Below are 13,451 nucleotides of genomic sequence, written 5' to 3' on the forward strand. Positions count from 1 at the left end.
AGTCGCTCAGTTGTTAAAATTGCAGGTGCTATAAGAGGTGAAAAAACTGTACTCGATAAAGAACGCCAGTTTAATGTAAGCGGGGTTGGTAATTATGATAATTATCATAATTATGACAGCGTTTACTAATTATGACAGCTGAAAAAGGTTTATCATCTAAAGCAGCGTATAGAACGCTCGAGGGACTAAGCAATGTGTGAATATGTTTTAGATGGCCTTGAATTCAGGCCATGTCTGAAAACAGAATATTTTTCTAAGTCTTACTAAGTCAGTTGAAGTTAGGAAAAAAATTAATGCTTCTTTCGTATTTATTTGCTAGATATATCGCCAACATGTTATTCTGAAACTAATTAAGTTAAATGTGACCAAGTTATTGAATGCACTTTTGGTAAATTAAAGTTATGACGCTTAACTAATTAAAAAAACATCTAATATTTACACCTTGCAGTGATGGGCTGATATTTTTAGCCCAATGTTTTTTAAAATATTTCCGTTGATTTATGTCCATCACGAAAACAATTAAAAATAGATTTATTTGTCAGTGCATGATATTACAATACCACTACAAACTTAGGGAGGGTATGATTGCCTTTTTTCATCTAAACGAGTCGCTTTTAAAGGATTTTATAACACAGCGTGCACGCAGAGGGTAAAATAAAACAACGCTGAAAGCCTTTTTAAGTTATTAATAGCGGATAATACGAGGCAGCATTGCAAATGTAAATGCCCGATTTGTAGAGATAGGACAATTTTAGTATAGCCAAACACCAGAGGTAAGCATTATTAATTTTTTTTTCAAGTTTGTTTTTGGCAAGTGAACTTGTCATGATCACATAGAAAGTCACTTACAATATGTTAGCGGTTTAAAAGACCACATCTCTTTAGCTGCCTTATGGCGGAGCCACTGATAAAATTAACCTTCGCGTGCACTAACAAATTGCAATTGTTAAACTGACTATTAAAATAAAGCATTTTAGAAACACATTTGGTGACAATGATTTATGTATTTGACGAAGTGAAAAATATCGTTAAGAACTAAACGCGCCAAAAGTAATGGCCTTACTTTACAAGCCTCTGACGCCATTCAATAAAAAAAATATATCGATAGGAAAACCCACGCAAACTTCAACAGATAGATCGCTTTATGTGTATTCAGCTTTTTGTCTTTGAATTGATGTGAACAAAACTGTAAAAGCCTATCTCTATAACAGTTTCTCGGACGTACTTTGGGGTAAACCATGATTTGAATTACTCTTTTTTATCTTTTCCTTATCCAAAATATATGGGCTTCGCTTTGTTTTGAATCAAAGACTTTTTTGTTGCGGCGACTTAATTTCTCCCACGTGCTAAAAACAGGTGTATACACGCGATTACGATACGTTATCATGCCCATGTGGACAATACGTTCTGTTATCAGACACAGCTGAACAATAAAGGTTGTCACTTCTTGTGTTATATGGTGATCATTAATATCACTCATCGTAGAACGGTAAAGTCAGTTTTATTTCTCTCCTGTTCACCAAAGCCGTGACTGTAGCGACATTTTTCCGAAGAAGCGACGATGTAAGTGGTTCAATTTTTTTTTCTGCTTTTACAAAGTGTATATCGTAGCTTAGGAATATATTTCTGGCGATTCAGTGTTAGAGGTAAACCAGTAGAGAATTGTTTTCTCAGCATGAATATTCGCACTTTTGCAATTTTTTTTCTGGGCATTTAAGAAACACGCTACTCACAGTAAGTTCAGCATGAAGGGAACTGCCTCCGAGTAATCTTTCTCTGTGTTTACGTGATAAGTAAAGGTTTACATTTAATTATTGTAGTTTCCGTAGCATTTTGTCTTAGCTTCGGAAATTAGTGTTTCCATTTATCATATGGTTGTTTTACCGACTCTAATTCTGCAGCTCGTGCGAAATTAGTCATAGCTTATCAGAGTACAATGCATCTCCAAGGAGGTTCGGTTTGTACAAAATTTCAAAAATAGCTTCCTTAACAAAAAAACACTATAGGACAATTCAAAAGAACGAAACCAATTAACTTCGTCCAATCAAATAATAGCACGAGTACACGAGCGCATGCGAGCACGTCATCACGACAAGTCATATTGCTTAGCAACTACTCTTTGAAAACTGCGGTTTACATAGTCTTGGTCCCAGGCGTCCTCAGCGATTTGATTCACTGATCACAAACTGTGCAGTAGCCCCAGGCAACCATTTTTATTTTTTAATTTTTCCCTGATAGGCTACGTTCGATGTATCAATATTCTAACATGGCTCCGAGGCTTTCAGGACAAACTTCTATTTTTGGTGGTGTTTCTTTGTATACAAGTCTTTTTTGGGAATTGAAAGACAAAAGAAACTTTAAAAATTTACAATTTTGACCGAAAGCCTCGGAGCCATGTTAGAATATTGATATATCGAAAGTGGCCTATTCTGCATTTAGAAATTGAATTGAACGCTTTATAAAAACAGTTTATCCCTTCCTTTGACGTTTTTTTAGGAGGTTCGTCTGCCTTACACCAGCATTGTTATCTCTAGTAGTTCTGTTTTGTGATGAAACATCATTTGTAGCCGGTTCTTATGCCAAGCAGTGCGGGAGAAATAATCACCATTTCAACATGTGTTACATGACTCGATCACATATCGACTCACTACTGAATCGAAACTGCGTGAAGAGAAGGAAACGAGCCCAAGCACAATCAGGTAGGTTCATTACTCGATTCACGTTAGTCCCGAAAAATAATTGGTTTTGTATTACTAATTAAAAAACCAAAACTCCCGGTATTCTTTCATCCAATCAGAAGTAAAAGCAAAACCAATCGTGGTTCAGCACCACGCGTTTTCCCGCGCTTTGTCAGCTACACTTATTTACTTTGAGCTTTGATTGGTTCACTGGATTGTCTGTGTACTTTATGATTGGCCAGAGTGAAAACTTTGACGATACTGAATTGAAAACTGCACTGAAATTAACGTAAAAGCGTTTATGATATCCTTGACACTTAGTCGTCCGAAATAATAAGCCCCTTCTTAGAACCGACTTTAATGGATTGTTGAGCTTTATTAGGTCCTGCACTCTTCCTCAGATGGCAAGCCACAGTTTGGTCTTGATCGTATTTTTTGTGTATGTGTTATTAAACAAAAGTTAGCAACATTTTTCTTATTCGTTATTGTGTTTAAACTAATTTAATAGGGAGTTTACGAAACCACGACGGGGACGCCGAGGACAACGTCGATTAAAAAATGGATTTATATTTTACCTACAAATCTCGCGATGCTCTTAAGTCATTTAGTTTGCTCATCACTGTCAAAACTATTGCAAATCTAAATCCGGAACACAGCGATAAATTTGAAATAAAAATTTAAAATATTAGCCGTCGTGGTTCACGTTCTCCAGACAACGCAAAATTTGGTCATTTCACGTTGTTGTCTTGCAAAGGACGGCAAAGAAATGTACCAAGAATTATAACGCATGTGTACAGCCATTGTTCTGCTCATTAATTCTTTTGTTCAGTGACGTTCCCGTTGCCGTTGCCGTCGTGGTTTCGTAAACTCCCTACTATCTGAAACGGGCACCAATCTCTAAAATTGTTCATTCTTTTTTTCTTCCATTATTTTCGCAGATGAAAATTTCTTACAATCACCTGAAGAAGCCCGAAGTTTTTTACGGAGATCTGCTGAAAAATATGTTATAAATTACGTATTATTTATGGAAGAATGTTGTTTAGAAGGCTGTTGCAGACGAGAAGAAATTATGGAACACTGCTTACCATCATTTAAGAATTAAAGGACAATTTTAAAAGGTTTATATTAGGATTTTGTAAAATTTATTTCAATGGGAGAGAACATTGTCTAAGAATAACGTCTGACAAGAGTAGAAATATATGTTCATCCCAAACTTGTGATTATTAAAGTGTGTGATTCACGATTGCGTCTGTTATGTATTCGTAGAAATCAATGCCATTCTGCTACCCAGGTAATGAAACTGTTCCGTCAAGCCTACCATAGGTTCAAGTTAAAATTTTGCCCCCTCCCCCACTACCACCGGAGTCGCTCATGCATAATAACTAGAATGGAATAAACACTGCATTTGAGGAAACAAAATGCCGGAGTTTATTCCAGTTTTGTCTCATTCCATCATTCTGTCACTCTTGACGAACACGCGCTCTTTCCAAAGCAGCAACTTTTATTTATCTTATTAGATAGGAAATTAGTGCTTATATATGTTTATTGTCATATCTCTTCTTTATCTCCATATCAGAAGGAAAAAGTAAAAATTGAAATTAGTGTTAAAAACTATAAATGATCAGATTCCGGAGTACCTGAAAGGCCTTTTTGAACCCTCCAGCACGGACTATGGACTCGGAAATATTGAAGACAGATTAGCTCTGCCCAAGCCCCGTACCGAGTTTTTGAAACATAGTTTCTGCTACCGTGGGGCACATTTGTGGAATAGCTTTCCGTCTAACCTCAGAGCCATTAGATCTTTTATTAACTTTAAAAACGAGATCAATCGCTTAATGTCCTCCTCGTACTCCAACAGCAAACATACAAATCAGTTTTTTTTAAAATCTCATTCTTGTAGCTGATGTTTCTACCGTGTTTTAAATCAAGTGTATGTTGTACTGACACGATCATGCCTGTTGGAAAGTGAAAATTGTTCCTGGTCGAAGGTTCGCCATCCCGCGCCAGGCAAAAGAACTTTTCATACATTTCTTTATAAATAAAAGCGAACGGTTTACACATGAGAAATCACAATGTTAACTCTGATGTCTGTGTGATTCTAGGTGGAGGGTAACTGTTTAAAGGTTGGGGGACCCTGAGGGGTGTTTGCACCTGTTTCCATGTCAACACTTTGGATCAGTGTTTGACTCGCCCACCAGGGCTTGGTCGGGACATACAGGACCATACAGCGTACACAGACCTACACACCGGGAAGGTTCATTTTTGGCATGGTCAACGGGGACAACCTTTTTTCATATAAAAACTCGGTAAACGTCAGATTCCTCGAAGATAACTCTACTAACGGGGACGACGTTTCACCCGATATCTCGGACCATGTAAACTGACCCTTATAATTATAATAAATGGTAATATTTCCTGATAAATACAATTTTCGCGAATGGCGCAAAGAAAACAACCTTCCGTATTCACAACAGAAACCGAATGCAGAACAAACCAGTACAGAGTCAGATCTTTCGATTTGTGGAATACAAAAATGATACTTCGGGGAAAGAATGGAATCTTTACATGCCTGATAGCCGGTGTACCTGGCATGATTTCGCGAGAAAGTATTCTTTTTCGGCTGCGGGATTTGCGAGCTGTTCTAGGCCACGAGGAAATTTTCGCGAGCGACGATGCTACGAGGGGAAAAACTTGACCACTCACCATTCTCCTCTCGATTTCGCTGTTTTCGTTAGAGACTTCGTTGCTGAAAACAGGCTCTAAATGTTAAGTTTGCCAGACAAAGAAAACTCATTTTAGGAAGGGATTCAGAATTTTGAGTCAAAATTATCGACGCAAGAGCAAAACTCTTTATTTAGCCAGGGGCGGTGGTCCATTCAACAATCTGGCTGATATCCAGAAGGGCCCATGCCGGAAATCTAAAACTGCAAGCAACATTCGCCTATTTAGAACTGAGATAAAATCTGGGGTGAGTCTCATAGTCGCCTGGGGGTTGTTCCTGGGGACACAACAAGAAATAAGAGCCATATTGTCTCCACTAAGGGCACCACAAGCGACCGCGAGATAAGACTTACGCCAGATTTCGTTTCGTTTCCCTCCTAATTGCAATACATAAGTTATGGAGCGTAATTTTCCTGTAATAAAGGAAGTGATTTCTTCCGTGAAGTACAGGGCTCGCGTTCCGGGTTTTGAGCGGCATGGGGCGACGGCGAACGTGCATGTTTGATCTATATGTTAATATACAGGGAGAGGCTGGAAATGGTTCTGAAACGGCCAAGAAAGATATGAGAACTATAGTATTTATATCGTCTAAAAACAGCAGTCCCACTCTGATCGTCACATTTGATCACGCCTTGTAATCGGAAATAAAATATAGGAATTAAGCTTCATACTTTTTTTGAGAAACATATTTCTAAGTAGAACCTTTTCAAAATAAGTGGGTCAGGTAAAACGATCAGTAATAGACTAAATGATTACTGAAAATCGCGCTATCCCCATCCTTACATACACATTGCAACTTGCTCTTTTCGCCGTCCAACTATCTTGTTCATGTTCCCTAAAGTCATAACCGACTCGCAAGTCGTTGCAGAGGAAATGTAACATTTACCATTCTGGGCATGATAGGCCGGGCCAGAGGTAAAGCCCTCGGCAGATATCCTTGCTGAATCTGTAAGACATGGTTTTATTCGATTTATTTAGGACTGACCCATATGTTCCCTCCAGAAATCAATGTGGAAATGTAACCAACCAAAATTGAATTTTTTGATCAAAGCTTCCACTGGTGACCAAATACTGAGACCAGGCAGAAATGTGTTTTAAAAACATGGACTATTTTAATGTTTAGAGTTTTTGTGGGCAACAATAAATATCTTAATGATCAGGTCTTTAAAAAAATGATGATTAGTAAAACGTTTTTTTTTTTTTTTTAGAAATAATGACAACTCTTGTTTCGATCACAAAAATGTCTATGTTCTGGTTCTAGAATGAGACTACGCCTATCTGCGCCCATCATTACCGTTCTATAACATTTAATATGTGAAGAAGGGAAAAAGACGAAAACAAGAATTGTTAAAAAGTTTTTAGACTTTGTCTTGTTTTATTTTTACCTGAACATTTTATAATCCCTTTAGCTCTAAATTAATCCAATTCTTGATGTCGGTTTACAAACAAATCCTTTTTAATAAATGAACAAAAATTGTCTTCATCTATTACACGAGCGACATCTCACAGCGATAAGAGTTCATCCAATAATGCGGAGCTCAGTCATTTTCCAAAAACAGCTTGTTGTTAAAAAGAGAGGAGTTTCACTTTGATTTTTTTATTTTGACTCAAAATTTTCATTAAGTATTGTCATCGTTTTCTCTTAGACGTAAACCTTTTCACACTCAAATTCTAAACAAAGAAATTTAATTGTAAGAAACGGAAAGTCGCTAGCTTTGAGGGCAGATGCCAAGGGTTTGCGTCTTATAACAAAGAAGTCGTTAAGAATCTCATAACAACTATTTCCATAATCTAATGAAATACATCAGTTATGAAATTTAATATCACGCTTAGTCATTAGCAATGCTGTTTTATTAACGATTTCGTTACTAATTAATCTAATGATCCGTGTCTAGCTTGGTGACCACAAAATCTTTGCTTGCAACCTGTCCAGCCCTAGCTTCCTGAACGAAAAAAATAAATGCCAGCCGACGCTTTTCTAACGTAGAGGTAACAACGGAACCACGCGACGTAAACGTAAATTAATATTTGTTTCATAAAAATACACAATGCGTCTGTTGACAGAAGACTGCCCGGAGTCGTCTAAAAAGGATCGTTAGATATTTAATTTAATCCCTTTCCAAATTTTGGACTTGTACGTACAAAGCCCGCCCTTTGTCTCCATGACAACGCAACGTAACTGGCATTGTTCGAACAGAATTAAGACACTTATGAACCTTCGGGTCAAAAAAATATATTCACCCTTCGGAACGGATTTTCAGTTGCACTGTAATCACCCTTCAAACGAGGAGACGTACTTACGAGGAGAGCAAAGCTCATTTTCTCAAAAGCCATATTTGCACTGAGATTTGAAACGGTAAGATTATTGACTGCTAGGTTACTGCTATAAAGTTAGAGGTGAAATTTACATTTTTTTAGTGGAAGTCTTGTGTATATCGGTTACATACATGGGCTGTGCAGTATGCAGGCTGTATTGCAAATTCGTTTTAGGATTTTTGACAGGTATAATTCACTCAGTAATTTATGTCTTGTTGAATTGTTCGTCGTTAAATCTTGGCTACTGTTGAAGAGTTCTTTCAGGAGCAAAGCACAGTTCTACTAAATTTTTCACGTGCGACTAGTTAATTTGAATGTTTCTCATTTGTTTGAATTCAGTTGACTATTGTGCTTCTTCATTTTACTAACACTCGTTTTTCTTTTGTTTTACACTTCCCAAATTAAGTGAAGTTGGCGCCTCGCTTCAAAAGAGACAAGCTTTTACAGAAAGCCGGCATGATGTAGTTGTCTTAAGAAGCAAATACTGGTCATTTTATTATCGGAAAGGGGTTGAAACAAGCTTCGAGGCAAAATTCGAAAAACGGAGAAACTAAAAACTTGTTGATTGTTCGAAGACAAAAGATATCTTTTCTTTTTCAATGTGGCACTTAAATCGGTTCCTCTACATCGCGTTTGGCATTGTTTTGTAAGGCAGAACGATATATTGTTTACAGCGCACGGTTGAATTCCGTTCATCTGTTTTCTTGTTTATTCATGTCAGTTTAATCGAATAGCGGACTGTTTTTATAACCGAGAGCGACTTTACTGGAATATTGTTATGCGAGACCCATGAATATGGGAGTTATGTAGAAAATGTCCTTTGTGGCATCTTTTAGTTGGATCAGTCTCCTTGTTCGTTTACCTAATAAATTAGTCTCTGATGGGAGAACGTTTTGACGCCAGAACTGTTAGTGCTCATTAAGTAAAGACAACCTAAACGGTTTGGAATCTTTTGTTTAAAATTGGCCAACATATATTCAATGGCCAAGTAACTGTATGGCCCGGTAAAACTTTTCAGAAAATTCAAAAGGCGACGACATGAATTTTTTTTTGTAACATGCTGAGTATTGTGTTGGCAGCTAGCAAGCTGCTTTCCGCTTCGCTTCGTAAAACACTCTCTGTTGGGAGTCGAGAAAAAGCACTGAATACTTGATCGCGTTAAGCAGTCAAGAATGGAAAAAAAAAAAAGAAAAAAAAAAATCTGGCAAAACATGCTAAAATATGGGCCACGACAAAACTAAGGCGTTTTCTAAGTTTCTTTAAAAGAGCTGGGATTGTCAGCAAATCCTGTTTTCGAAAGTTAAAAAAATAAATATTAAAGTTAGATTAACATGCGTGACTTATCCTGGTTTTAGCCAACAAATTTCGTTCTGCATTTTGATGAACTTTTGGATCATGGGACACGATCTCTCCTCGAGCTTATGGCTTCTGTAGAAGTCGCGGATAATATCGATTTAGTCGTAGATAATCCACTCTGACAACATTTGTAAGTCTTATGAATTCTCAGTCATTTTAGGAATCAAGGTGTCAAATGGTTAAACATCTGTTTCGACATCCGTCCCATGTGATTATTGAAAGATGTTGAAAGGAAGGCGTGCCGAATAGCATTTGAATTAGTTCGAAATTAAATCTGATTTAGCATACCGTGGGCATTTTTACTGATTCCTCTGAACTTCTGTCGGGGTTGAAATTGTCCTTGTATTTGCGCGCTTTTGTTAGTTCTATATATTAACACGAAGAATCGTGTTGGACCGTTTGACTAACTCATAAAACATATATATAACAATGACACCCCATTTCAATCATGGCCGCTTTCATTCCCAGATCGTTCGCGGTCGAAAGGTTCTTCAATCAATAGAAACACTTATTTATTCTGGCTGCTCTTCAGTTTCTGCCTGTATTCTGCCGACGACATTTTGTCGACGACTTTGTGATCGCGAAACAGCGTGTGTACCTTTAGTAATATGCGTCGTTCTGTCGGCGGTCTAGTCCCCGTCTCGAAGAGAGAATCTTCCAATTTGAAAGGGAAGGGGCTGGTCGTCGTCTGTAGGGGGAAAGTAAATTGAAGATTTCCTCTTATTTTGAGTGTGATTTCATATGTATTTATCCACTATGGTATATTTTATGGTTTCACGAGCCTTTGTACTTTGTTGATGGTTTACTTTCAACTATAAAATTTTCTTCATAGATGAAACATTCGATGACAATGTTTTGACGCAAGAGATGACGATCATCGTTTCTTTTTTTACGTCATAGTATCTATAATTCTTATTTTAGAATAATACCTTTTTTGTGTCACATAAATCTTTCGCCACACTTAGACTGGTCTTGTTTAACGCTTTAATTTAAATTTTCTTAAAACCTTCTTTCCTTCCTTTTTCTTTAAACCTTCCTCCGTTTCCGCTTGAACATGGGAGTCTGCCGAAGCTGTCAGGTCGAAGAACTAAAAAGGAAAAAAAAAAACAAAAAACAATCATACGCTCGAACTTCGGTCTTGCTTCGTGAAGAATCAGGGTTTGGCCCTTTTACTAGTATACCTTATTCCCGCTTGGTTACTTCAGTTCCGAAAATGCTAGCAGCCGTATTTCTCCTCTGTGACAAAAAACCCAGTTAGCTTCAGTTAATTTCGAGGAAAGGTAAACGGATTCTGTTTTGGCCATAATCGTCAATTTCGTGTGCATTCGAGGTATGAGATTTAAATTGGTATCCGGCCTAACCCTTGGCTAACTTTGAGCTGTTGCGGTAATAACTGCCGACATCTAGACTGTAAACTTTTATCATATCTCAACCAAACTTTGAAAGTGACAGATATGAAACAATCAATTGAATTCGTGGATTTAATTTGATAAGATAAATCTGCCAGCGAAAAAGTTGATAAGACCTTGCATAGAAATAATGACGGGACAGGTCAGCTAGGGAAACTGAAAAAAACAGTCGTCAATTTTGATTTGAATTCTGCATCAAGTTAAGAAAGGTAACTGCGTTCGAACTTAGACCCAGGCCACACTACGCCGAAGGAATTTGAAAACGTTCATTTCTAAGCGGGTTTGGCCTACAGTCCACAATAATCCGTCAAGAAAACAAAGCTTTTCGAAACCGGAAGAATTTGAAACGCCAGCTTTGCGTTTTAGTGCGGACGAAAACATTTTAAAAACGGAGGTATTTGAAAACGATGAGACCATGAAAATCATGTGATTTCCCTGCCCCCGAGTTTTCCTCAAACACAAATCCAAAATGGCCGGTTATTGCTGCGTTTGTGACGTAGTGTGTGGACGGAAAGCATTTGATGCGTTTCCAGAGTGAAAGCGCCTTTTTCAAATTTCTCCGGCGTAGATGTGGACGGGGCTATAAGCAATTCAAACTGGGTCGTTTACGTTTTCAGCTTAACACGGTTAAATTTAATTAAATTATTTTCCTGGTCTCTTCAAATAATGTACAATAAAATGGGAAACACTTCTCATTCTGTTTTTCTCTTTTACACCACATAATCTTGACTCTGGTCTAGTAGAGCTATATCTAGGTAAGTTTTCTTAAATTAATAAGAAAAAAGCTTTTAGCTTTATTCTTATAAAAAGAAAGGTTCACCAAGATTAATTTCCATTGTCAACACCGTGGTCAAGTGGATGGTGCCACCTGCTCATATCACATTTTCTCTTTGCTCTTTTTTGTGACTTGTTTGCATTGAGCGGAATTCTAACACTATTAGTAATTGTAAGAAAACCATTTTTGAGAATCGTTATATTGTTTCAATTCTCAATATTGAGGCTTTCATTTTGTGCCACTCATTTTGCTCTAACGTTTTATTTTCTGTTTTCAGAATTATGTCGCGCTGTCTCAAATTTCTTCTATTTGTGTCCATCGCTGTTCTTTCTATGCAAACGCTTTCAGCCAAGGACTATGACCTCAAACTGTGCGTGACACCATCTACGTTTCGGAGGATTCTGAACTTTTATTGTGCAAACTTAGCACGCAAGCGAGGTATAAGAAGAGAAGGTGAGAAATAAGCCAAATGAGGAGATCCGGGAAGTCTCTATTTAGTTCTCATAACACTTTGAGAATCCATGAAATCTTTAAGGCTGAAATCTAAGACCTGTTTTTAGGTGTACATTTTCTTTTGAGCGCAAGCCCCCTCCCCTCCCTCCCCTTTAAAAAACTCTCCGTTCAAGCTCAATCTTTTTAGGTCAGAACATTAGTTTTGTCACGATACAAGAGAAAGGCTGGTATAGCCATAGGTTCGGCCTTTGGTGTTCAGTGCCTCCAGTTCACGCAGTTTTCGATCAAAATGTTGGGGAATTAAAGAATGGTAGTCATGTGAGGTGATTGAACAGTAATAAAATGGCTGAAACCAACTTTATGATAAAAAGATGCTGTTTGCACCAAGTGAACAACCAGATATAAACTAAAGGCTAACATTATTATAACATTCATTCCTCACCCTCTCCCCATCCAGACTTTAGAATTATCCATTTGCAGCACAGTCAGTGGAAGGGTCAACGCTGCAAGTCTTTTCACTGTCTATTCTTGCTATGATAATAGTCAGTCGACACCAGCAAGCACACTGTGATGAACCTTCTTCCAACCTGCAGAAAGTCTTGCTAAGATCAGAGACCATCCTCTCTTACATGGTTTTGCTCAACTTCGCCGTGTCAATCTTGACCGAACTGGATTAAAGTCGGCGAGCACAAGCTTTTGAAGAATTAAGTTCCAATCTGAAATCAGACCAGCTGGCTGGGTTTTTTTCATCATCTTCACTAGCTGCAATCATTGCTTTCGCTCCAGGTCAAGGTTTTTTTTCAGTCGATTAATGACTCTGCCTGACTGGACACTGTGATTATAGCTTATTCAATAATTATTGATTGATTGACTGATTGACAAAATGCCTGTCTGACTGTCTGACTAGTTTAATTGACTAGCTGATTTGGTGGATTAATTAATTGATTGATTACAAGGCATTACGTTTTTATATTGTTTCTTTTTTTCAGCCTTGGTGAAATCGGAGACAGAAGCCAAGAGTTTTCTGACGAAATTATCAAAAAGAGACCCAACCGATGTTGATGAAAGGAGGCAAAGTACAGACTATCGTGAAGAATGTTGCAATGAGGGATGTAAAGTGAAGGAAATATATGAATATTGCTGGCTGTAAAGTCGATATTAAATCGCTATATTCGGTTTTAATTACTCTTTGCATTCTCGGTAATTTTAAAGGTGCTCTTTAATTGACAGCTCTCACTTACGTTGTTAAGTATACGATCCATGCTAAATATCTTATACAGACTTGTCAGGTTGCAATATTTTTAAGTGGCTTTTCAACCCAGCATAGCTGGAATAAACGCTTATTCTTTGAAATTACACTTGGCTCTTGAAGTTCTTTCTTAAAATTTCTTTTCAATACCTCTTTACGATTATGCTGTTGCTAGTGGTCCACGCACAGTGTGGAGGCACAGTGGCCTCATGGTTAGTGCGCTCGACTCCGGATCGAACGGTCCGGTTTCCAGCTCTGGCCAGGGACACTGTGTTGTGTTCCTTGGCAAGACACTTAACTCTCACAGTACCTCTCCACCCTGGTGTATAAATGCATGGGCACCGACGAATTTAATGCTGGGGTAACCCTGCAATGGACTAGTATTCCATCCAGGGGGGATTTGAAATATTCAGAGTCGCTTCATGCTACAGAAACCGGGATAAGCTCCGGTCTGATAAGCCACTTGGTTTGTATGCAGACTTTACCTTTACCAG

The 13,451-nt window shown here is 37.9% G+C and overlaps 2 protein-coding genes across 3 annotated transcripts; both read left to right on the forward strand.

The window, feature by feature from the left end:
* The first annotated feature begins 1,427 nt into the window (after nt 1–1,427).
* Nucleotides 1,428–3,919, forward strand: LOC110066204 (uncharacterized). The gene is made up of 3 exons (XM_089295886.1): nt 1,428–1,563; nt 2,497–2,699; nt 3,617–3,919. Coding segments are annotated over exons 1-3 (369 nt in total). The 5' UTR covers nt 1,428–1,561; the 3' UTR covers nt 3,781–3,919.
* A 3,700-nt stretch (nt 3,920–7,619) lies between these two features.
* Nucleotides 7,620–13,064, forward strand: LOC110066202 (uncharacterized). 2 transcript variants are annotated; one of them, XM_089295892.1, is made up of 3 exons: nt 7,620–7,755; nt 11,533–11,708; nt 12,698–13,064. In XM_089295892.1, exons 2-3 carry the CDS (start codon nt 11,537–11,539, stop codon nt 12,856–12,858), a joined length of 333 nt encoding a protein of 110 aa, XP_089152018.1. In that variant the 5' UTR covers nt 7,620–7,755; nt 11,533–11,536; the 3' UTR covers nt 12,859–13,064. The 2 variants fall into 2 exon arrangements, with proteins under 2 accessions (XP_089152018.1, XP_089152022.1); XM_089295896.1 differs by lacking the exon at nt 7,620–7,755 and adding an exon at nt 10,670–10,689.
* Nucleotides 13,065–13,451: the final 387 nt, after the last annotated feature.

This window comes from Orbicella faveolata, unplaced genomic scaffold (genome assembly GCF_042242905.1).
Source record: "Orbicella faveolata isolate gen_17 unplaced genomic scaffold, um_ofav_v1 contig_1, whole genome shotgun sequence".
NCBI classification, from domain to species: Eukaryota; Metazoa; Cnidaria; class Anthozoa; order Scleractinia; family Merulinidae; genus Orbicella; species Orbicella faveolata.

Bases quoted from the DNA above. Each gene is read 5' to 3' on its own strand.
- LOC110066204 (XM_089295886.1), top strand. The intron at 2,700-3,616 runs GTAGGTTCATTA...TTATTTTCGCAG, and splicing joins ACGAGCCCAAGCACAATCAG to ATGAAAATTTCTTACAATCA.
- LOC110066202 (XM_089295892.1), top strand. From the start codon at position 11,537: ATGTCGCGCTGTCTCAAATTTCTTCTATTTGTGTCCATCGCTGTTCTT. The intron at 11,709-12,697 runs GTGAGAAATAAG...TCTTTTTTTCAG, and splicing joins GCGAGGTATAAGAAGAGAAG to CCTTGGTGAAATCGGAGACA.